The sequence below is a fragment of the Astatotilapia calliptera genome, chromosome 4 (genome assembly GCF_964374335.1).
Source record: "Astatotilapia calliptera chromosome 4, fAstCal68.1, whole genome shotgun sequence".
Classification (NCBI taxonomy): domain Eukaryota; kingdom Metazoa; phylum Chordata; class Actinopteri; order Cichliformes; family Cichlidae; genus Astatotilapia; species Astatotilapia calliptera.
In genome coordinates this window covers 5556722-5581816 of record NC_137425.1, presented here as the reverse complement: position 1 = coordinate 5581816, position 25095 = coordinate 5556722, and the positions used below count along the sequence as shown (strand labels likewise).

Here is a 25095-nt window from a genome sequence, read left to right as displayed (position 1 = left end):
AGGAAGTGACCTCTGCCCTTACCTTATATTTACAAAATTAACCGGCTATTTTCCATGTATCAAATTAACTGTACACCAATCCGGTAGGCAAAAAAGGAAAATGTTAACATGCTCAACACAAAAATAAAACATACAAAATAAAATGAGTTAGTTACATTATCATTACAAGAGCTCCGCCTAGTGGTCAAATACTAACATTTCACCAACTGTTACAATCAGGGTTGTGGATTTCTCTATTACTATGGGTGTGACGATCACAGGTTCATAAATAAACTGTGTCCCCATATGTTTTTATTTCTTTCACATGCAAATTTTTATGCTACGATGTTGACAGAGTGGTCCAAGCTAATCAAAATGACTTTCCCCACCTCCCCTCCTGCTTTCTAAGACAGTAATCCTTACTTGAGTGCTCTGAGACAGACGGTCATCACTGACACGCACATTCCTGGGCCCACTGGATTAAAAAGGAGACGCTCCTCTTTATTTTCCCGTTGCCATGGTGATATCTGCATCTAGAAACTCAGACTTAATCAACTCGTCGCAATAAAATGCAACTGCGCCATCTAGTGGCGCAACTGAACACACCAACAAAGTTTTTTTTAAAAAAACCCCGATAATAGATTGATTTCATTGACCTAACTTCCCATCATTATTTTGATGTGGGAAATCTTGTGGCCTTCTCCTTTTGATATGACCTATTTCTTTGAAACTTCCCTTTAGTTCCTTACAAAGTATAAATAAATACAGTAACTGATTGATTTTGATTGATTGATTTTTTGATTTTATTGATTAGCATTCAAATAGAACAAAGATCTACTACAAAGCAAGAAAGCACGAGACAAGGCTAATCAAAAAGTATTGGCTGAAGCATTTGCTTATTACGCCAACCCTTTTAACACAAGATCTTTTTGCATACAGCTCCTGTACACAGGGCTCGAAGCAAAGAAAAAAACAAAGCAAAGCAAAAACAAACAAATAAACAAACAAAAAAAACCCTTTCCACCCTAGATAAGTAACTACATCAAAGAAAAACAGTCAAGAGTTTCAGTATTATTATTTTTGCTCTTTTCATTTTTGACATTTTTGTTTTCACATGGTTTATATGAGACTTCCAACTCAGCTTATCATCAATTATCACTCCAAGAAATTTATTTTCGTACACTCTTTCAATTTCAATTCCATTAACCCTGAGTTTAGATACATTTTTCATGTGTCTAGTGTCTTTAATATATTTAACTCCTTTTCCGCTGTAGTCAGAAGCTGTTCTAGGTTTTTACCTGAGCAATACAGAGTGGTGTCATCAGCAAACAATATTTTAACGGTTTGGAAACACTACATATGTCATTTATATATAATATGAATAATTTAGGGCCCAGCACAGAGCCCTGAGGAACACCACAAGTTACCTTCAACTGCTTAGATTTTACATTATTGATTTCGACATATTGATCTATGATCCAGGTAACTTTTCATCCACTTGTATGCTATCCCTCTTATGCCATCTCTCTCTAGTTTATTCATTAATATAGAATGATCAATTGTATCAAACGCCTTTTTTAAGTCTATAAAAACACCAACAGTATATTCCTTATTATCTATAGCATTAGATATCCCTTCTACAAGTTCCATCACTGCCATCGAAGTGGACCTTTTCACTCTAAAGCCATATTGGTTATCACTTAGGAGATTATGCTTCTCCAAGTCTATTAACAAATAACTTTTCTAAAATTTTTGAGAACTGTGGGAGCAGTGATATTGGCCTGTAATTGGTAAACTGACATCTCTCTCCGTTTTTATGGATTGGAATAACTTTTGCTATTTTCATTTGTGAGGGAAACACACCAGTTCGAAAGGAAAGTTTACAAATGTATGTGAAAGGTTGCACTATATATTCTATAATACTTTTAACTAATATCGTGTCAATACCAAAACAGTCAGTGGACTTTTTATTTTTAAATGCCTTCACAATGTTAATTATTTCTCTATGAGTTACAGCACCAATAAACATGGAGGACACATGGAGGACACAAAAGAAATTCCAGAGTCAAGAAATAATAACGACTTAAATAATTAAGTTGTTATTATTTCTTGACTCTGGAATTTCTTTTGCTAAATTAAAGCCAACATTTACAAAGAAATCATTAAATTCATTTGCAATGTCTTTAGTTTTATCAAGCACAATGTCTTTATCTTTTTTTGAAATAGTCTGGATAATTCTTATCTTTTGAGCCCTTTTTGATTATATTATTTAATATCCTCCATGTTTCTTGTGTGTTACTTCTACTTTTCTCCAATAATTTGTGGTAATATTCTTTCTTACTTGTTCTTATAATATTTACTAATCTATTTTTGTATAACTTGTACTTTATTTCAGCATCTTTTGTCCTCTGTTTTATGAATCTCTTATATAGATTGTGATCCATGGCTTATTTGATCTGTGATGCTTTCTAGTGATTTCCAATAAAGGACAATGTTTTTCATATAGTGAGATTACAGTTGATAGGAATGCATCATATGCACTATTTGAATCTTCATTTGCAAAAACCTCATTCCAATTGTGTTCCTTTAAGTCCACCTGGAGGGCAGCAATGGCTCTTGTTGTTCTATGTCGTATCATATCAAATGTTTGATTCTTTTGTTTAGTTTTAATCCCAAAATAATTTTGGAAAATTGCAAAAACAGGAAGATGATCGCTTATATCAGTTATAAGAAGTCCACCTACTATTTCATGGTCAATTTTATTTGTGAATATATTATCTATCAATGTAGCTGTATCAATTGTTATTCTACTTGGTTTTATAATTACAGGGAAAAGGGAGTTACTATACATTGTACTGATGAAATCTGTTGTTTTCTGATGTCCAAATTATTTGCACTTTTTTATCATTTAGGTTGCTAAACATAGCAGCAAGTTTTTCATTTAAACTGACACTAATGACTAAAAACAGCTATGAAGCAAATGAACAGCGGAAGACATCTGTGTTTATCTATGCATTTGGAGGTATGGAGATGTCTGGGAGAGAGGGAGGTGGGCTTTTAATCAGATTGCTTAACACAGTCCTGGAGAGTGAGAGGATGTCTGATGAATTAACTGATTGGTACTTATTTTAGAAAACAAAGATGATGTTATTTTTTTTCAAAAATGATTTGGCAAGAGGTTCACAAGAGCTGCAATCTCTCCCCATACTTTCAAAAATATGCACCCCTGTGGCACAACTCAAAAATAAAAATAGGTAAACAAACAATTTATTGGCCACAGTGGCACAAAAAACGCATAAGATTAATAAGTGATTTATATGAAGATAACATGTTTATGTCCTTCAATGATTTGACAGTAAAGTTTAATTTGGAATGACCCGGCCATTTTTGGCGATATTTACAAATGAGAGACTGTCTGAAAGATAAAATAAAATTGTCTCAGGAGAAAAATGTCATAGAGAATTTCTTTGTACTTCCACCCTTAACTGCAAAGGCATCAAAATGGTATCATTTATGTCATTGGGTTAAAAACAACATATGTAAAAGTCTTAAAAGGGCTTGGGAAAAAGATCTGGATTGTTCCTTCGATGAGGGAACATGGGATTCAATTGTTTCTGAAAATGGGTTCTACATTAGGGAAGCTAGAGGCAAATGTATTCAATATAAAATTCTCAATAGGTACTATTATACACCAACGAGACTTTGTAAAATGGGAATCAGTAAAGACGACCTGTGCTGGAAGTGCCAAGAAGGAAAAGGTACGTTAGTACATGCTTTATGGGAATGTCCACTGGTCTCCCCAATATGGGAAAATGTTTTAAAATATATGGAGGGTTGGGTGAAACTGAAAATTACATAGATCACCAAGACTGTGCCTATTGGGGGACAGAGGTGAGGTGCCAAAGTTAGACAAAGCAGGATTTAGAGTGTTAAACACTGGGATTGTGACGTGTGTTCGTCTCATTTTAACACTTTGGAAAGACCCTCGGACTCCAACCCTAAAAAAGTGGAAGGAGAAAATGACTGAAAATGCCGCATGTGAGAAAATGCTGGGAAGACTGAGCAGTAAGACAGAGACTCTAACAGAACAATGGGACAGTTTTTTGGTTTATATGGGCCTACAACATGAAGACAATGTGAGATACAGTATGAATTAAGACTTAACTGTGTGTGCAACAGTTTATCTATCTATTTATTTATTTATTTATTTTATATATTTATTTATTTTTCTTCGCTGAGTGTGTTTTTTTGTTGTTTTGGGTTGTTATGTTATGGTTTTCTTAATTGTTCAAAATAATAATAATAAAAAACTTTAATTATTAAAAAAAAGAAAACAAGGATGATGTGCAGACCTGGAATAATTACAGAGGGACAAAAGTGATGAGCCATACCATGAAGATATAGGAAAGAGTTGTTGAAGCTAGGTTGAGGACAGAGGTGATGATCAGCGAACAGCAGTATGATTTCATGCCAAGAAAGAGCACTGCAGATGAGATGTTTGTTTTGAGACTGCTGATGAAGAGTAGAGAAGGTCAGAACGCCTTGCTCTGTGTGGGTGGGACTACATCGGATATTAGCTCTGAGCTCTTTCTTGTTTGCATTGGTGTTGGACAGAATGACAGATGAGGTCAGGCAGGAGTCTCTATGAACTATGATGACAATGAAAGTAGGTAAAAGGTGGAAGAAAACCTGGAAAGGTGAAGATATGCTGAATTAAACTCAATAGAAGCAGAAAGGGGGCATATATCCTACTAACCTGTAACAATTGTGATACTTGCTTCTAATAAAAGATATATGAAACATAAACTCAATAGAAGCATAGCAGAAAATGTGTGTGAATGAGACAGAGACAGGTGTAATAGTAAACATGGAAGGAAATTGCAGGCCAGGTGAGTTGAAGCAGGTGGAGACAAGCACCAGGGGTGATTTTTCACAAAAGGATAGCAACAAGAGTGAAAGAAAAGATTTACAAGGCGGTAGTGATGTATGGTTTGAAGATGGTGACACTGACAAAAAGAACCATTCAGCCATTAGTGAAACACTTCCCATTAACATAACAATCCAAAGTAGTAAACAGTGCAGTGGGGGTGTTTAACATAGATATATAAGAAACAAACGTCATTGTTCACAACAATAAAAAATTAGACATATCTATTGATATTATCCCGAATTTCTAAATTAGTTTTTATGGAAGCAATGACAGTGTGTAAGCAGGGAGGTTCCTGTACGTGTGCGTGCTTGTCGTCTTTTGACGCGAACGCGCGCGTAGCTGTCAGTAGGAAATACAGGCTGTTCGTGTCTGCCGAGCCCCTGCGGCTGTGCCTGGACATCTGATCACAGAAAGTCGGCCTATTACAAAATGAAAATTATCACTTACAGACTCGCTTGACTTTGGTGAGAATGCGTCGAACAAGTGCGCATGTGTAACCGCGGTACCGAGGCATCCCGCTAGCTAGCACGGCTAACAGAAACAGAACACTATCGGGGCTAATGCTAATAGTTAAATAAGCTAACTTAGCTAGCTGTTAACTTAGCTAGCTAGCTCACGGATTGCGGGACGTTTGTTCTCCCAGCTCATCTCCCCGTTCAGCGGTTCCTGCCCCTGTGTCGCCTTTTCGTGTTCTCATTAATTGGATAAGGTTACGGAACCGGAGCTGTGGCGGGGGGACGAGACGACAGGAACCCCCTGGCTGGCTATCCAGGCGGACCGATCACAGTGACACGCCGGTGTGGGTGAGTTGAAGAGTGGAGTTGAAGTTATAGTTGATAGGGGGGCAGCGGCGGGGTGGACAAGGCCTGTGGACGTTGCTCAGCTGGGGCCTGGCAGGGAGGCAGGGTGGGTGTTAACTATTAGCTGCTCGTAAAATGTTGCCTTAGCGCGCTGAATCGGGAAGTCGAGTCGCTTGTAGCAAGGCCTCTTGAGAGGACATAACAACACAGTGACTGTGACTATTGTGGTGGTGTTATTAGCTGCTAGCTCGTAACACATAGCTGTCTGGAGAAGCCACCACAAACATGAACCTGCTCCATCAGCAAAAAAGCTGGATCACCATGGTTGTCCGTCCGCTTTGTTGAGTACCAGTGCACTCGTGCATGTAATGAGGAAATTGCATTTTCTGGGACACTGGCTTAATCATCGATTAAGTACATTTCTGATGTATTTGCTAAGAGTTTTCATTTTTGTGTGTTTTTTGCCGTGAGCCTTTGTGTGACTACAAATAAGAAGTTCCTGAATTATGTAGACACACCACTATCACTTCACTGTACAATATAGGCTTTCGTGGCAAAAGAGGAAATGTAGCTTCGTGTATCTATTGGTGTTAGGTTTATGTTGATAGCACACTTGATGTTATGAGGGAAATCTGGGATGGGCTGTGAATCTTTTTATAGTGAATGTATTATATTAGTTTAAAAATAATATTAATTAAAAATTTTGACTCATTCTTAAACTGCTTCTGTTTTAAGAAGAGTTGCAAAGGAATTGTTAGAAGTCTGTTTTCATACACTTTCACACCCATGTTTTATTTTATTATTGACCCGTTGCTGTTAAGATTTGTGTCTTTATCCCTCTGTAGAAGCATTATTTGTGTAGCTGTGAGTTTAATATTATTACAATTAAAATTCAACTGCTTGTCTTTCTTTTCTTTTTCTAAAGGAGAGAGTGGAACCATGGCTGAGCTTTCCACCTTATCCCCATCCCCACCTGCTTTGGGTGATCCTCATGCAGCTCCATCTATCCCTCCGTCATCACCAGGGCTTCCTCCACCTAACAGCACTGCTACAGAGTCTCCCAGGGAGGTGTCCATACCCAAGTCTTCCCTTTTTAATGACAAAGCTTTGAGTGGAAAAACTTCTGCAGTACTGGCAGGGGGGTCCCCCTTGATTCCCCGCCGATCCTCAAATCCTCCCGACCTCACAGCTGAGGCTTCCCTTCTATCATCGGTACAGGAGCCTGCTCCAGGGAATGAAGAATCAGCAGGAAAGCCACCAGCTCCAAGCGAAGTGGCACAGGCATCCCCCTCTCCTGATCTAAATCCTGGTCCTAACCTATACCCTAACCAGCAAGTCACCTGTAACCCAAATCCTGTTGTAGAAGAAGCTCAACTTAAAGTGGGACAACCCCAGACGACTGCAGGTCCCAATCCCGCACCTGCTCCTCCAGTCTTATCATCATCATCAGCAGCAGCAGCTGAAGGAGAAAAACCTCAGCCGCTCCAAGAAGCACAAAATGCTCCAAACGAGCCTCCACCTTTGTACCCAAAGCCTGGTACTCCCAATGAAGCCAGGATGGGAGAACTGCCTGCTACTCCTACCAGAGCTGAACCCCACAGCCCACCACTCCCCCTGATCCAAGAGCCACCGTTGTCCTTCGCTCTACCCAAACCCCGGCCGGCACCAGACACCCTCAGTTACCTTGAGTCAGCCAGTCTGATGTCTGGAACTTTGGAGTCTCTGTCTGGACTGGGAGAAGATGGCAGCTCCGTGGGGTCAGATTCAGAGATTAATGGCCTAACTGTCAGACGCACTGACAAGTATGGCTTCCTAGGTGGGAATCAGTACAGTGAAGGGGGGTAAGTACACATTAACCAGTCACACACACTCCCAGCTACTGTACAAAAGCATGTGCTGTGCCGCTGTGTAATATTAATATTTTAAACAAAGCATAGCAAAAATCTGCTTTTTCATGCTTGGCTTCACTGCAGGTGGATCACTATTTGTAATATGAGACACTATTAAATCATGACCACAGAATTGGTTTACTCAGAAAAGTGTAACTCTTGCTTGACTGTTTTCCTATGGCCACTTTACACCATCTGACTCACAGAGATCCATCCCAGCCTCCCTTTCCTGCCTTCCTCTTCTTCTATGCTACTCTAAACATATCTGTCTGTCCTTTATCTCCCCTTGGTCTGACTCAGATAGTGCTGAGAGCGCTTTTGTGACTCATTATGTACTGACTCTGTCTGTGTTGTATTTCCCATCGCACCCATCTGCTCTCTTCCTCCCCTTTTTTTGTCAGATTTGCTTTTACTTTTCTGGCAAGCTAATTGCTCTTCCTCTGTTGAATAATTAAAGTCTTATTGATTTGCCCTGGGTGTCAGTGCCAGTCAATTCCTGCCATTGTTCGTGATTTTCTGTGAGTTAGCAAAATGTTCTGCAAATTGAGGCAAGCCATTCGTGTCGTTAGATTCAAGTGCTCAAAGTGTAGTTTTTAGTGGTATCAAAAGAACAAAGAACTTCCTCATTCTGTCAGCATAAAGTCATTTTATATTACTCACTATTGCAGTGAAAAGGAAGTTCGAATTGAAGTTGCACGACAGCGGGAGATGAAATGGATTGACATGTTCTGCCACTGGGATAAGTGGGTCAAACATCGCTTCCAGAAGGTACACACACAGCAGCCTTTCAGTATGTGATGGTAAAAGTGAGAACAGAACTGCTAAAAAATTAAATAACAGAACAATCAAGTCGCACATCTGATCTTTATTAATGAAACATTCAAGTTGAAAATCATTATTTATAACGTCACTGCTGCCAGTAAAAACTAGAATCACACACACAGAACCCCCCCCCCCCCCCCCCCCCCCCAAAAGAACATATAGTATGAATTAATGATGGGTAAACATTATGTCAGAGCCGATGGCCTAAATGTCTGCCTTACAGGTGAAGCTGCGCTGTAGGAAGGGGATTCCATCCTCTCTCAGAGCAAGAGCCTGGCAGCTGCTGTCCAACAGTGAGGAGCTTCTAAGAGACAACCCTGGGAAATTTGAGGTATCACAGTTGTCATGTCATTTTTAGCACTAATGAACTAGTTTTCATTTATTCAATGTAGAAAGTGGAATAAATACAAATTATTTGATCTCTGTTATTCAACTTAATTCTCTTTCAATTTAAGACAATTGCAGCTGGTTTGAAAACATTTTGGGAGATATCTTTAGTATTGACTAAGTGGCTTGTAGTGGGGCTGAGAAGGCCACTTGCAGCTCCAGGAGTGCTAAAGGGGCGCAGGCGCAGGCCTAGTGAGCAATAAGCCTCTTATCAGGACCAGTAATCCTGCCTGTTGATGCCCTGCCCCTCTGAGAGGGTCTGGCTTTGACTAGGCGGTGTCCAGCCATTTACTAACTTATTGTTCCTCTTATCTATGAAAGAATTTCTTTGCCAGCTTTTTTATTTTTAGTTAATAATTAAACGTCCTGTATAATCCACTTTTATGGCTAAAAAATAATTTCCAGAGAATTTATTGATAACTTTTTTGTTTGTTTGTTTGTTTTCTCTTTCGCTACAGGAGCTGGAGAGAGAGCAGGGAGAGGCTAAATGGTTGGACATTATAGAGAAGGATCTCCACAGGCAGTTCCCCTTTCATGAGATGTTTGCTGCTCGCGGTGGCCATGGGTAAAACAATAAACACAAACACAGTCTATTTTATACCAGAGGAACCATGGCATGCAGGATTGATTAAAAAAGGAACACCATGCACTCTGCACTACTTGGAAATGATTTGATCTTTGTAGCTGCGTATCAGGGCAGGGTCACAGTAGGATGTTACTATATCTGTCGGTAAACATTAAGGCTGTGCCATATAATAATATCCTGAATAAAACACAGAATCACAATAGCTCATTGAAAAAGGACTAATAAAAGCTGCTGGCTGTGGGTCTGCAATCAGCAATAAAACATAATTTTTTTATTTTTTTTATTTATTTTTTTGAGGCTTTATCAAAAACTTTTGTTATTGTTTTTTAGGGAAAATTGGCTTCCACAATAAAACAAATTGGATTCGATTAAAGGCAGAATCAAAGATAGCAGTAATAGTGATATCAGACATTCAAAGATGAAATGAAAAAAAAGGGTAACGTGACAAAACAAAGCCAATGAACAAAACAAATGTGTACTTTAAAAAGATGTTTGAAGTAATCCTTGTATAGAATAATTAATATTCTTTCATTTTCTTTCAAGTTTATTGAAAGAAATTATTTATTATTATTTATGTAATTTTTTTTTTTGAATAGCTCATGAACTGGAGGTAACACCCAAGTTCCCCTCGTAAGCCACTGAATAATTGTCATGCTTGTTCTTGCAGGCAACAGGATCTATACCGAATCCTCAAGGCCTACACCATCTACCGGCCCGATGAGGGTTACTGCCAGGCCCAAGCGCCGGTGGCTGCAGTACTGCTCATGCACATGCCTGCAGAGGTGAGGGGTGGAATGGTTAGGGTACTGTTTCTCATTAGGTTTTGAGTGTTAGTTTCACAATGATGACTTCAGAAGCGTGATTTCTTGAGAAAGTCTCATAAATATATGAACAATGACTTGTGGTGAAAGTCTGTTTTTACTACAAAAGAACTAAAATAAATGCAGGTACGTTAAATACCGTCCAGTTTACTTTTGTCCTCCATATCTAAACATGTATCATTTGAAGCAGTGTTTTAAATCCGGTGTGCAGCGTTTGTTTTCACATAAGAGAAAAAAAGGAAACTGGATGAATTGACGCATTGGATGATGAGTTAATCTTACAACCTTTAGCTATGTGTGTGGTCAGACTTTCTTAGAAATCAGGGATGTTTTGTTTTAGCCTTGGTCTTTCTATTTATCCCTCCTCTGCTGACACGTTAATAAAGAGAGGGCGCGTGACAAAAGAGAGTAGGCAGAGCGAGAAAACAAAACGCATCTGAAACGTGACTTTATTTGGTTGCTATTTCACTGGAAAGTCTTCTTAATTAAAAATAGGAGACCGAAGAAGCCTAAAATGCTTATTGCACCGCCCCTAACCCATATTACAAGGTGACATCATTTCTTTCTGTGACCTCACTTCTGTCCGCGATGGAAATAGCGTGGGCTGATGTTTTTACAGTATTGTGACCACGCCTGCTTAAATGTTACTGTCGCAGTGTGAAATCTAAGTTTGCTCATTTCTTTAAATAAACAGGTGAGCGCGAACTGTGTTATGTAAGGCTTGTTTTCTCACGTCAGTACCTCATAGCAAACTGCACCTTTATCTCTTTGTCACAATTAGACTTGTAGATTCTTTTTCAGATAATGCTTTCTTATGAAACCAACATCTATTTAAAGCTGGGCAAGCTGATTTTTGTTTGTTTGTTTGTTTGTTTGACATAAAAAGATGTATTCAGGAAATGATTGATGTTGTTCAGTCGAGTTTTGCTCTTTGTTTTAGTGGTTAATGCTTTAATATTAAACACACTTGCTTAGCAAACACATGTAGCAGCAGAGGGCATAATAATGCACATATCTGCTTTAAACGCACTCGGATTATACTCAATTGTGGTTACAACACTGATGAGAAGTTCTACTTTTTATATTGTTTCTTAGTATTTTGCAATCTACTTGTAGTGTAGTGTCCACATAGTCCTCTCCCACACTATAATAAGTCAGAATATATTTGTTTTTCAATCTACAATTTATTGTTTGCTGTGCAAGCCTTTAACTTTTCTTTCTCTTTCACAGCAAGCGTTTTGGTGCCTCGTCCAAATATGTGAGAAATATCTTCCTGGCTACTACAGTGCAGGGCTGGTGAGTGAATAAACATGTATTGCTAGTCTGTTACACAGTTATCTCAGTTTTAATAATTTTGTTTTATTTATTTTTTTCCTTTAGGAAGCGATTCAACTTGATGGCGAAATCTTTTTCTCTGTGCTGCGTCGCACGTGTCCAATGGCGTATCGTCATCTTAAGAAGTTCAAGATTGATCCCATTCTCTACATGACGGAGTGGTTCATGTGTATCTTCTCACGCACTTTACCATGGTCCTGTGTCCTGCGTGTATGGGACATGTTCTTCTGTGAAGGTACCGTTAATATCTACAGGTTTCATAGCCAGTTGGCAGCGCTTTTGTCTGTTTAGTGAATTTGATCCATGTACCTCTGTTTAGAAATTACTTGCAAATGTGCATGAAACAGTCTGACCTTAAATATCCAATCCGATTTTATTTATAAAGCGCTTTAAAATATTAAATAAGTTAAGAACAATAGAATAAAATAAAACGGCAAAAAAATAAAACCCAAATGCATCAAATTAAATTTAAAATGTAAATAGCAGGTACTTTACGACCAGCAACCTGATTTGATTAAATGCAGGAGCTGTAAGAATGCAGCATTTTACTGTTTTGTTTTTTTGTTAAATAATTTTTATTTTAATCCTGTGGAAAAAGAGAAAAAGGGTGTTTTTTCCATCTCTGTATTTTCGCTATTGGATTCTGCTGTAGTAGTTTTTCATGATCCACCATTCAAAGTAACCCACGTTTATCTGGCGCTGGGGCTTTTGCAGTCATAGTGTTCATCCTCTTCAAGCTATTGTAGCTCCCCTTTCTCCTCCCTTTAAAGCTGCTCTATTCAAAAATGCTCGAAACGTGGCGGTGTGGCTGCAACCACAGATGCCCCGCCCTCTTCTGTGGTCGCAGCCAGAGCGGTGTGCCTGAGATGACCATATTAGGAATATCAGCCCTCATTTACATCGTACGCAACCAAGAATAGAAAATGTCTGTGTCCTCAACTGTATCGGTGTTTATGACTTGTGAAAATAAGAAAATGCATAATTATCCCCTTTAACAGAACTTTGAGAACTGCTTTTTTTTTCTAGATCTAGTTTTTCTAGATTGAAAGAAACCTAACTTAAGTGTCTGTGTGTAGGAGTGAAGATAGTCTTCCGTGTCGGCCTGGTGCTGCTGAAACAGATGCTTGGTTCTGTGGATAAACTTCGGGAACTTCAGGGCATGTATGAGACCATGGAGCGTCTAAGAAACATCTCACCCGACACTATCAGAGAGGACATATTGGTACAGGAGGTCAGTGCTTATGGAGGCCGTGTACATAAAGCTTGTTTCTGTTTTTACTCAGAGACACGAGTTATTAGTCATTTTATCCTGTTGTGGCTCATCTTGTTATCCTCACTTCCTCTGTCTGTCTCTACTTTGTCTGATGTTTTGTTGTCCAGATCGTCGCTCTCCCAGTGACTGAGGCACTCATAGAGAGAGAGTGCAACATTCAGGTGAGGAAGTGGAGGGAGTCCAGAGGGGAACTTATGCACCAGCCGGGACGCCGCCTTCACGGTACAAGAGCTATCTTTGAGTACAAACGCAGAGCTGCTTCCATCAGCTCTGGTGGAAGCTTCTCTTTCCTAGGAAGCTCGATCCCACCACCAGGACCCCTCAGGGCCTCTTCCAGTTTGCTGTCACTCCCTGGCTTCCGCAAATCTAAGGCTCCTTTCCACTCCCACGCCAAGAAGGGCTCCTTCTCAGGGCCGTCAGGATTTGAGGGCTTTCCACCTCCGTCACCACCCGCAGTAACATCGAGCTCGAACCGAGGGCCCAGCCAGAAACCACCTATGCCCCCAGGGGCAGGTCATAAGGCAGCACCGCAGAGCCCCTTAGTATCAAAGGTGGCTAGTTCATCTCATGGTCCTGCTCCAGCCTCAGAGAGCACATCAGCACAGGGCGAGCCTGCTTCTTCGGCCCCAATGCAAAGCACACCACAACCCCCCACTACTCTGGCCCCCTCTCCTAAGATCGTCTCGGAGCAAATTACTCCCACTATCCCGTCTCCTACTGCAAACAACACCCCTCTGCCCCCATTACCAGATTCAAAAAAAGAAACTGCACCCCCATCAGCTGATGCCGCAAATGTGGAGGAAGAAGGAAAGAAGAAGAAGAAAAGCAAAGAGGACAAGAAGAAGGAGAAAGAAGACGAGAAGAAAAAACAGAAGGAAAAAAAGGAAAAAGAAAAGGCTGAAAAAGAGAGGCTCAAAAAAGAGAAAGAGAAGCTAGAAAAAGAGAAGAAGAAAGGGGGCAAGAAAAAAGACAAAGGAGGAGGGGATGCAGAGGACAAAAATGGAGCTGCAGCAGCGAAAGAGTCGGCCTAATTTTCCACCTCGTCATTCCAGGATAACAAAAAAAGGGAGGCTGAACAAACAAAACAACACAAAAAAGAGGTCAGGGGAACAAAAGATCCCCAAAAACAGTGACTAATATAAAAATGGGATGGCTTCCTATATAATGCATCATTTCAAGGATTTAAAGTAGTGTAAGGACTATGTTGGAGAAAACTGGATCATGGTTTCAACAGCACTTTTTGCCTCTTGTGAGATGGGACAAAATTTCCTTTTTTTCTTTCTTTTTTTCCCCAACTGGAGCATGGACTGTGAAACTTTTTTTTAATTATTATATATATAAAGGATTGCAGTCACTTTCTGTTTTAGTTTTTTAAATTCTTTTTTTTTCCTCTTCTTTTTTTAATTATTTTAATTAAACGGATGGCAGTGGTGTGAGGGGAAAATCATCTCAAACGCTTGCAGAAGTTGTTACGGTGCCATAGAAAATGTAAATAAAAGGTCTACCTACGATACATAGGATCGTGTTAACACTCCAAATGCCCCGTCGCGTCTCATCTGATGAAAAGGGTTATTTGGGGGAGGGGAGAAAACGGAAATAAATCATTTAAAGTCTCAAACGCAGGCACTGAAGACAGAAATGCTAGTAGTATTGTTGAGGATGTATTTATTGTCACGTTTAATGTTGTCTGTGCCTTAGTAGTGTAGTGAAATGTGTCAATGTGCTTTGTGTGGCCTCCCTTTTTTGTTTTAAGTCAAACTACCATTGAACCCCTTCTGTGTTTTCAAACTTTTACTAGATTAGATTTAAAAAAAACAACAAAAACAAAAGAGGGGGAAGTAGAGGAAAAACCATACCTTGTAGTCTGTTAGTGACGGCAGTGTTTTAATGGGTCACTCTTTTTTTTTTTCTTTTTTTTTTGTGTTTTGGATAAGCAGGTAATGTTTTTATTTCAGGTTTTAGGGGGGTTTTTTTGTTGTTTTTTTCAAAGGTTAAAAAAGGAGGTACAACATTATCAGTAAATTGCTTGTGTGCTAACATGCAAGCAGTATCTGTGCACAACTCCTGCAGACCAAATATCCTTCTGTGAGTTTAGTATTATTTCAGTTTCATTGAACAAAATAGTGTGCACAGGTATGGGGTCCTTAACTCATTAGAATGTGATTTCAATTATCGTAAGAGAATGAAGAATTTTTCTTGTTTTTTTGTTTGTTTGTTTTGGGTTTTTTTGCACTTGTCATTTTGTCACAAAGCACCACTGAAGGTGACCACTCCTTTAGTGCGGTGACATGGAGAACAAGCGTCTCAGCAGGCTGGTTTCAGCCTTGTGGACCTATAGGAAGCCACTTGACTGGAGGTGCCAGGTGTGCCAATGTAGCATTAACCTCTGATCTTTGACCTTTTGGGCTCTGATGTATTTATGTAAAAAGTGGTTAATTTAATCAAATATAGTATATTATGAATTATTATTATTATTTTGGATCTGAGTATTTTTCTATCTAAGTGAGAGACACCTGGTTGACTGGAATAGAGGCTGACTACACAGCGTAGTTGCAGAGGAACTGTTCAAAGTCTTTTATTTTTATTTCATTTCTTGTTTTCTTTTTTGTTTTCTTTTTGCACATTAAGTCTTCAGCTTCAGCAAACTCAATGCATGTCTTTTGGTTTACTTTCACTGTTGGTTTGGTCAGCTTAGGTTCACGAGTCTCCAGTTTACTGAAGTGCAGTATTAACAGACTTGAGTGTGGGGGGGAAAATGAGCCTTAGATTGAGAGAACAACCTTTAGAACGATTGACTTTGGCAGAATATTTAGGAACTGAAGGTCTTTGTACTGTGTCATATACTAAAAAGTGGTTTTTAATTGAACATCTTAAGTACTTCTGTCTCACCAAGTTGTGTTGTAACATTCATAATGACTTATGGACTAACTCCCTAATGTATTTACACTCAATGTTCTGTACTGTAACATATTTATGCATACATTAAGTGGCGCTGAACCCTGTCAGTATATGATGAATAGTGCCAGGTAGTTAGTGTAAACCATTTGATGGCAAGAAAAACAAACATTGATGCTCTTTAGCTGTACTGTTTGGTAGTTGATGATTAGAGGGACTTTCGTGTACTTGTAGCCAACATGTCCTCCATATTCATCGTTTTCCCACTTGTTTCAGGTCTTCACAGGGCTGTCATTTATATATGAATATGAATATCACACACACACTCTCTTTCCCTCTTCTGTTTCGACGTCAGCGCATTATAGGCACAGATTAAGTGTAGTGTTTAGTGTGGATAATCTGAACACATCTATGCAAACTTTGCTTCATCATGACTGTTGGCGTGTGTCTATGTGGTGACAGCAGCACTGATTTTACCTCGTGCTGATCTGAGTGGTGCCGTCAGGGGGTGGGGGAAAGGATTTTGTGCTTCACCACATGTTTTTTTTTTGTTTTTTGTTTTTTTTTTCCTTTCCTTTAACACTTTCAGGCCCGCGGATTATGGTATTTATGAGCAATATGTCCTCGCAGCTCACATCTGGATGATGGTGTCGTTTGTCTTTGTTCAGGGAGCTGGAGGTGACGTGATGATCAAATGAATCTGACACTAGCTGCTCTTTGCTCTGCTCTGCAATAGTGACAAAGCCTATTTGTATCAAGTCCTTTGTGCATTTCTCCATTGACCCTGAAGCTGTAATTCTTAAGTACATTTCATTGGGAATAACTCAACTGATGCAAACATTTCAAAAAAGGAAAATGTCTCAGCTGTGTGGGTTTTTTTTTTTTTCTTTCTATGCCGTTACGTCTTTAGTGTCTTTAAGTTTACATGTCACTCTCTTCTCTGGCGAAAGTGAAATAAAATCATAGCTAATTGAATTCATTCCTTCAGATCTGCAACTGTTGTATTTATAATTAATGATGATAATGACATTTGTGATGAGTAATAAACCATAATATATTAAATCACTTGGGTAATGTTTTTCTTTTTTGGTGTGTGGCTTACATGTTTGGAAAGATTAAAAATCTAGGCTGGATTTAAATAACCAGCATTCAATTTTGAAATTAAGAGTCGTCCTCGTCTGTTTTTATTTATAATTGTTTCAGCCATATTTGGCAGGACGAAGCTCCACCAGATGTTACCAGATGGGTGACTTTTGCTGCTCAAACCCTGCCCCACAAAGCCACTGAACAGACACACTATTGTACAAAAGAAAAGAGATTTTATTCAGTTTTTTTTCCCTTTTATTCATTACAGGAAAGGTGAGGAAGAGTCCAGTCACTGGATTCAAGTCAGCTTATGGAAAAAAAAAGGTGATTTGTTAGTTGCTAGAAGGAGGGGAGGGAAAGGAATCGAAGAATTGAATGTTTTCTTTCGGCCCTTTCTCTCCTCTCCTTCAACCTTTTCTTTCTTTTTTTTTTTTTTAAACTTTTCAAATAAATTAAGTTTCCATCACTTTAATGAGGTAACTTTTTCCTAATCTAACCTGCAAATTCTCTGTCCCCACCTCCTCTACTCAGAAGGACATCTTCAAAATTTGGAATGAAGTCCTCATGCTTGGTGTGTCCCTCCAAATAATGTGTTCCTCTCAGATACCGAGGGAAGCAGAGGGGACGCGATTCATTCACGCTAAAGCACCTTTGAGGCTAGTGACCGGCCACACAGAGACGAAGAGGTGAGACGACAGAAGCTGTTTGCACGGAAAGAAAAGTTGGAAATGATGTTACAGGATCATTTTTATTATTAATAATCATCCTTATTCCCCATAAGCAAACATAGACATCCCTCGGGCGTCAGTCATCTCATGTGTCAGTGTGACAAGTCTTTGGTTTAAACATGAGCGGCTGTGCACCTGGGCTTACACAGAAGGTGAGTGGGAAGAAAGGAGGAAAGAAAAGGACAGGGAAGGCAGAATAGCAAAGGGATTGTTGTCTTTCTTGTCTTCTAGCTTTTTCTTTACTCCTCCTTCTCCTCTCCGTGTGTGATGACATAGCAGATGTTCTTGTAGTCTACGTTGCCAGCAACATCAGGGGGGAAGGCGGCCCACATGTTCTTAATCTGAGGGAGAAAAGCAAAGTTGGAAATTCACCACATTGAGAAAGTAGCATGGTCCATAATTAAATATTTGGTCCATCAGTAAAATAATCTCTCACTGAAGAACAATAATAAATTATATGTTTAAAGGAACAGAAAGGATTTGTGTTAAAGACTACAAAAATCGTCTATAAATAGACTTGGGTGTACATTTTTGTCAGTAAAGGGAAGACCCATCCCAAATATCCAAAGAAATAAGGGCACTACCACATCCCAATCTAGATTAAAAAAAATAGAACTTTTTAACTTACTTCTGTTAAATTATTAAATAATTTCTTTAATGTTAATTAATTTTATTTCTTAAAGATAGGCTGAGTAACAGTATACAGTAACAACATCAAAGGGCCATTGTGCCAAAATGTGGAATTACTGATTTTACCTCCTCGGGGGTGAACCTGTCGCACTGAGTGGTCAAGAGCTCCTGAAGGCTGGAATAGGTTAAAAAAAAAAAGATTTTAATCTGAATTCTTTCCACTTGGATCAACATAGAGGATAAAAGAGATTGTTTTAAAAGTCCTCACAATTCCTTCTTGATGCTTCCAGAAGCCTCGGGGTCCAGGACTTTAAAGGCGCTAAGAATAACGTCTTCGGGATCAGCACCTGGTGAGGACAGGGGGTCGGTTACACAGTGTTAGCGGGAAAATATGCTAGCATTAGCACATAACTGTGCATCATGTGTTGGCACCCCTTTATCTGAAAGCACTTAAAAGGAAATCAGGGAACTTTAGCGCCAGTGTAATGTAAGTCATTTGGTGAAAATGGGATTCCCACCCTTCAGCTTCTCTCCGAACATGGTGAGGAAGACGGTGAAGTTGATTGGGCCGCTGGCCTCTTTGATCATGGCCTCCAGCTCCTCATTCTTCACGTTCAGCTGGCCTGAAGAGCACAGAAATTAAAATAAAGATGAGAGAGAGCGTGAAGTGAATTCGCACATGCTTTCTGGGGTGTGAATTGCTTCCATTTGGACTCACCCATTGAGGCCAGCACGTCCCTCAGGTCATCTTTGCTGATGATACCATCTCTGTTCTGGTCAATGATTGTGAAAGCCTGGAAAGAAACGCTTGGGTTTAGTATTGGAAGGAAACACTTGGGGCTGATGCAGTCTGTGTGGTTGGGCGGGATCAGACCTCTTTAGGCATTTACGAACTCCTCTGTCAATAGTTTGTTCATTAAAGTGGCAGCTGGTAAGAATCTTTGACACACAAATGACGATAGACGATACTGTGTAAGAAAGAACCTTAGTGGGCTTTTGGTGGCAGGAGGGGGTGTTTAATCCCCCCACCCCAGTCTTTTCTTACATGTTAATTTGGGAAAGTATCATTAGAGTACAGCTATCTGATCTGCTCTGCATCTTACAACCATGAAACTTAAGATAACCCCTTGGACTTGGACTTGAACTTCACTCACTGACCTTTCTTTCCACCTTCTCCCCTTGCTCTCCTTTTCCTTACTCTCTCTCTCACACACACACATTTGTACTGATAGTTACAAATACATCCTGCTGCCTGCTAGCTTTCCATCTATGCAATGTGCTAAGATCATCCTAATCATTATTACATGTGTTTCCTGTGTGGCACTTAAGAAGCCTGTATCACTTATCAGGGGATAAATATGGTCTATTTGGAGCTCACATCACTTGGCAACACACTGAAAACCCGGACACCATCGTTATCTAGAGTCGTGTCGGCGTGCTCTTCTCAAATCAAGTCTCCCTGACCTTAATGAACTCTGACACACAACCTTTAATCTTTATTTTTTACACTTTTTCCTTTTGCTCTTTGTCTTTTCTTTCTAATCTTATCAAATGTTCAGTGGCATCTGAAAAATAAACCTTTAAAAATATGTCATGCCCAAAAGTGAGTCTAACCCCTTTGTTTTTCTTTTCTGCATCATAACAGGGGTTAGTTTAATCTCTTTGGCATCCCAGACTTTACCCAGCTGTGACAGCTGACAGTAGCTAGGACGGGGGGAGTCAGAGGTTCAGATGGTGTCGAAATTTCAGCGCTGCTCCTAACGACATTCCTATGATTATTAAACTGTCAGGGGAGAAGTGGAAGCATGCAAAAAAGCAACCGCTGTGAAAACAGATCCTTAGAGTTGCTAAACCAAACTCAAATTCTGCACAGATTCAGATTCTGAGGCTATTTAAATATCTTTGACAACTAATCGGAAACTGTCAAACGCTTCCAGGGCGTTCAGCCATCAGGGATGCTTATGGAGTAGGGATGAAGACGACCTCACCTCTTTGTACTCCTGAATCTGGCTCTGCTCAAACATGGAGAACACATTGGAGGAGCCGCCGTCTCCTGCTGCCTGCCTCCTCTTGGCCTTCTTTGGTGCCTGGAGGACAGAGACAAGCACATCATCTTCAAATGAATATGGGATGCTGATGAGTGCGGAACAAGATTCGGTAACCCTTACTTTTATCAATCTATGTCAATAGGATGTTTAATAATATTAACCTTTCTAAGCTATATAAGATTTATAAATTATACTAAAATCATAAAAATAATCAATTTTGCATAGCATCTCTAAACTTGTCTGATTGGAAATCAATGCTCATCCAGATTACACTTCAGGTTCAAGTTCAGGTCATCACTCAGGCTTGTTAAAAAAAACAGGATTTTAACACAAGTTATGCTTGTGTGAAATTTTATAAACTTGATACTTTTTCCTCAATTTAGCTTTACCGAACTAATCAATTTGGCTTGCAATGTATCTAAAAACTTGTATCAACTAATAGCAACAATTCATTAGAATCCAAGCCTCTTTACAGCTGCATCATCAAAAATCCAGTTCTCCAAAATCCACACTTCTATTCTGGAATTTCTATTTCAAAATTAGACCAAAAAAAATAAATTTGTAATCCATGGGGTTGGTTCAAACTCTCCTGTAGATATTTCCACCATCACTGTGCAGAGATGTGAGAAGCCTGGTACTCACCATCTTGAGAGCTGAGGTTTGGGTGATCAAGAAAGGGAAGACACCGTGTGTGAAGCCGCGTTATACATTTATTCCCGGGGGCTTATATACTCATCCACCAGCCAATCTAACTTTAGCCGCAGCTTCAAGTTTGGATGGGAATAAAAAGAGAGAGAGCGAGAGGGTGTGTGTGTGTATGTGAAATAGAGAGAAAGAGAGAGAGAGGATGGCCAAGGATGAAGTGATGGCAAAAGTGAAGGAGACAGAATGGCGGGGCAGCGTATCACCTTACAGGAGATCAAAAATAGACCCGGGAGTCTTGGAATTAAGTAAACTTGATAGCTGAGGGACCATGTTGCAGGTTTGCAGTCCCACGTGGACTAATAAGGACATTCAGGACATATATACTTGTTGGACCACTGGACACTGCCTCTCCTCCCCTCCTTCTGTCCACCTCCATCCGTCTGCAGAAAGGCACAGAGGCCACTCTGACTTTATTTTTGGTTTGTCCATTTGCGATATTACAGTTTGACAGGCATTCTATATGCTCAGCAACTGATGCAGCTCTTACCCTGAATGTGCACAGCGCTGCTTTCTTTTTTTAAGCCGTGACAAAGTGACGATGCTGATGTCAAATCTGGGATTTTCCCATGGAAGTTATGATGACAGGAGCTGCTTAGCAGGATCAAATACGTAGTACTACATAAAAACATGCAGCCATTAATAAAACGAGCAACAGCAAGATATATAAGCAATATTTTTTTTACTTAATCCTTACACTGAAATACTTTAGAATCGTGCTGTAGAAAAGGGAGCGTGTCTGAGGATATTCATGCTTACAGACTTAGTTATATAGAATTTCTATTTGTATTTTACCCCCGTCCTTTCTGGATGCATTAATGCAAATGCAAACTGGTCTGTTTTGTAAAAAGAGCTTTATGTATTTATTTCCTCTTTCTTTTTCAGTCTTTTCAAACCTATTCCATCATGGTGAAAAGGAACATTGCCAAAACTGAATTAAATGAATAAGGATAAGGTGTAAACAAAGAGCTTAAACAAATTATTTATCCAACAGTCTTATTGTTTAATAATTAAAATGTTAGTGCAAACAATGTAAACGTGTTAGGGATGCAGATTAGTGCCACAACAATGAAACATGAACAAATGAAAAATAATAAAAACAACATAATTGTTATGTTTATAATAATTAATAATGTAATTGAAATAATTAAACAATTTCTGCTATTGTAGGTCACAGATATACAGGGGGTGATACATGAAATGCCTGAAACATTTATTTAGTAGCAAAAGAGCAATGTACGAATACTTCCTGCATTCGGAAAGTAATTTTAAGAAAATGTCCTTAAATTATTAATAAAAGTTTAATCCTAGAGAAAAATTAGATATTACATAATGTGTGGCTTAATTAGATACTTAATACCTGGCAGGGATAATTTAACTTCACTTAACTTTCAATATTTAACTTAGTTTTTTTATTGGACTAAACAAAGACATCATAGTCATAAGCCAAAAGGTTTGCACACCAGTAATTTAATTTTTAAACATGTACATTTATATGTTGTCCCTTAGTTAAATACAATTTTGATTGTGGAAGCAGATAGTCGCTTCATATATAAGATTAATTTTGAGGCCTGAAAACTACAATACTACCTTTTACAAGCAGAATGGCAATTAATTTGCAATGTGTAGTGTGAGTTGCTCTTTTGTGTAAGTCGTTTTTTTCTCATTTTTTGTGTGTTTGTTGTTTCTGAAGGGGTGTTGCGAGCCTTAAATGTACGACAACATGCCAGACAATTGAAAGCACCATTAATCTCTGTCTGAGGCTCTGCCTTCTCATCACTACAGAGGTGTGTGTTTTCTGATTGGTTACAGTCATGAACACTTTCCCACCTGTTTGGCCCCCTCTCACACCGTCTACCCCTCAGGCTCCCACCCCCTTAAATATAAAGGGATTACTTGGCAGGGTGATGGCAGCAGACATTCCCAGAAGAGCATAAAAGGGACAGCTGAGTGCGACCAAAATAGCTAAATAAACCTAACAGTCTGTCGACGTGCCGCCAGCCCCCCCCCAAATAGCAAAATGCTTTCCTTCATTTGCTCTTTCAGGTTTTATATCCAAATCTACTTCAGAGATAATCTGTTTTCATTTCATTAATCAGGCACATTTATTTTTGTTCTGTGGTTGAGACTGTTTGTGTTTCCACTTATCTCCCCACCAGCCACCGATGAGTCACATCTCTGCTTTTCACTGGTTTCCAGTCCCTCAGTAATCTGAATTAGGCTGGTGTTTGTTTTCACTGGACGTGCAGGAATTCCAGGGTCTGAGTCTCAGTACTTACTTTGTATTCTTGTTGACCTTTGACCTCTGTTTCACTAGACCATCAACATCTCGTTGCAGGAGTTATATGTATCACACCACATGGTGTCAGTTTTTACTTTTAAGAGGAAGAAGTGGATAAGATAAGATTTGCCTGTATATATTTTTTTCTGTACACTTCATTTATCGCTCATACATGAGACGAAATGCACTGTGGGAGGAAACTGAAGCAGGCAACTCCACGCAGAAACAATGATTCAAACCAGGAACCTTTTTACTGTGAGGTGACAGTGCCAACACGTGCAGCGCCATATTAAACTACACTGAAACTCTGTGTTTTAGCTTTAAAAGCGGCTCCATAATCTGCTCCCACAATAATCATTCACTGCTTTTACACTTTAGGATTTACTTAAACAAGTTAGATCTTGCAACTTACTTCAGTGGAACATTTTAAAGTATTACAACAGATTGCATTGCTTCTAATATCAGCATATGGTGACCACTGTATCTGCTTTAAACATCATTTAGCCTGTTGTTTTAACACTGTGTGTGTTTGGGTTTTTTATTCATGTTCTTTATGTGATTGAAAATAATAACAACAACTCAATGGCTTCCTCATAGATTTGTCTTTTTGAAAGGGAAAAGTAATGACTTTAAAATTGGTCTTCGGTAAAAAAAAACTAATAAATCAAAGTGTTTTTCTTCAAACTGGCCCTTCTAGTTGGACACGAGTGTCAAGCACTTCTTAAGAAATATGCAAACGAGCTGTAACATCTCAAACTTTTCACAGATGTGTCAGCTGCTGCAGTTTACTGACTTCACCGTCTGCACAATGTGTTTAATCGCCGCTGTGGCGAGGGAATGCTTTCATACAGATATGTGTGTACATTGCAGGTGCCTGTGCTGTAATGTGACGCATCCCACCACGCTCTTGAGAAGCCATCTATCATTTCTGGATGATTGGTATGTGTGTATGTAGGGTCTGGAATGTGGAGAAGCTCCCTGCTTGACCTATGGGGAAGACGGTCTTAGCAAATTGGAGTGACACGGGAGACATGAGAGTTTGTAATGTCATAATGTGTGTTTGATCACCGTCCAGTCTGAGGTTACTCTATTTGGTTATTTGAGTCCATCTGTGATTGTGTTACATCAGTCGCCATTCAGTGAATTTCAAAAGCACTTCAGGTGTCTGTTGTTGTTTTTCAAGTTGCAGGACAGCTGAATTGTGGACGCTGCTGATAAAAGTAAGCAGCAACTAACTTAACTAAATCCACTAAATTTTCTTAAATATGTAACACCAGCTGCATTCTTTGTGTCTCTTGCATGCGTCTATAAATCAGTCAGTCACACACTGTGCCTGCAGCTCCCTCTACTGTTCATGTTCCTTCATTGCTTCTTCTTCTCTGTGCAGGTTCTCAGTCATCCATCCACTGCTTGTTCTTCTTTCGGCTGCTCCTTTTAGAAATCACCACAGCGGCTCATCTACCTCCTCTGTCACAGAAACCCTCCTTCACTACATCCATGAATCTTCTCTGTGGTTTTCCTCCACCCTTTGTCCAGTGTATCCACAATCCCTGCTCTTTACATGCCCAAACCACCTCAGCCTTGCCGCTCTGACTTTCTGATCTGTCCCTCTGATGTACTGATTTCTAACCTGCAAATGAAAAGCTTAACATCCTCAACTCTGTCACCTCTTGTATTTTTGTCAGTGCAACCATCTCCAAACCATACATGATAGCAGGTCTCGCTACCATCTTCTAAACCTTCCCTTTCACTCTTGCTGCCATCCTTCTGTCACAAATCACCGGTGACACTCATGCTTGCACTCTCTCCTTTCTTTTGCTTTGGATGGTATTTAAGCTCATCTTCCTTCAGAACATGGACTTTCTTACCACCACTGTTAATCACAGGCGTAGATTTAAGAAGG

At 39.5% G+C, this 25095-nt stretch overlaps 2 protein-coding genes across 2 annotated transcripts; one reads left to right on the top strand and one right to left on the bottom strand.

Annotated features, from left to right (window-relative positions):
* Positions 1–5222: 5222 nt before the first annotated feature.
* On the top strand, positions 5223–14335 carry tbc1d10b (TBC1 domain family, member 10b). The gene is made up of 10 exons (XM_026164193.2): positions 5223–5712; positions 6635–7550; positions 8267–8366; positions 8644–8751; positions 9266–9372; positions 10061–10175; positions 11445–11510; positions 11595–11784; positions 12626–12780; positions 12930–14335. Exons 2-10 carry the CDS (start codon positions 6649–6651, stop codon positions 13851–13853), a joined length of 2667 nt encoding a protein of 888 aa, XP_026019978.1. The 5' UTR covers positions 5223–5712; positions 6635–6648; the 3' UTR covers positions 13854–14335.
* A 2684-nt stretch (positions 14336–17019) lies between these two features.
* mylpfa (myosin light chain, phosphorylatable, fast skeletal muscle a) lies at positions 17020–21085 on the bottom strand. Its single transcript, XM_026164192.2, has 7 exons — positions 20852–21085; positions 20150–20248; positions 18880–18955; positions 18680–18784; positions 18430–18508; positions 18288–18336; positions 17020–17872 (listed from the first exon to the last, which is right to left on the bottom strand). Exons 1-7 carry the CDS (start codon positions 20852–20854, stop codon positions 17771–17773), a joined length of 513 nt encoding a protein of 170 aa, XP_026019977.1. The 5' UTR covers positions 20855–21085; the 3' UTR covers positions 17020–17770.
* Between the last annotated feature and the right edge of the window lie 4010 nt (positions 21086–25095).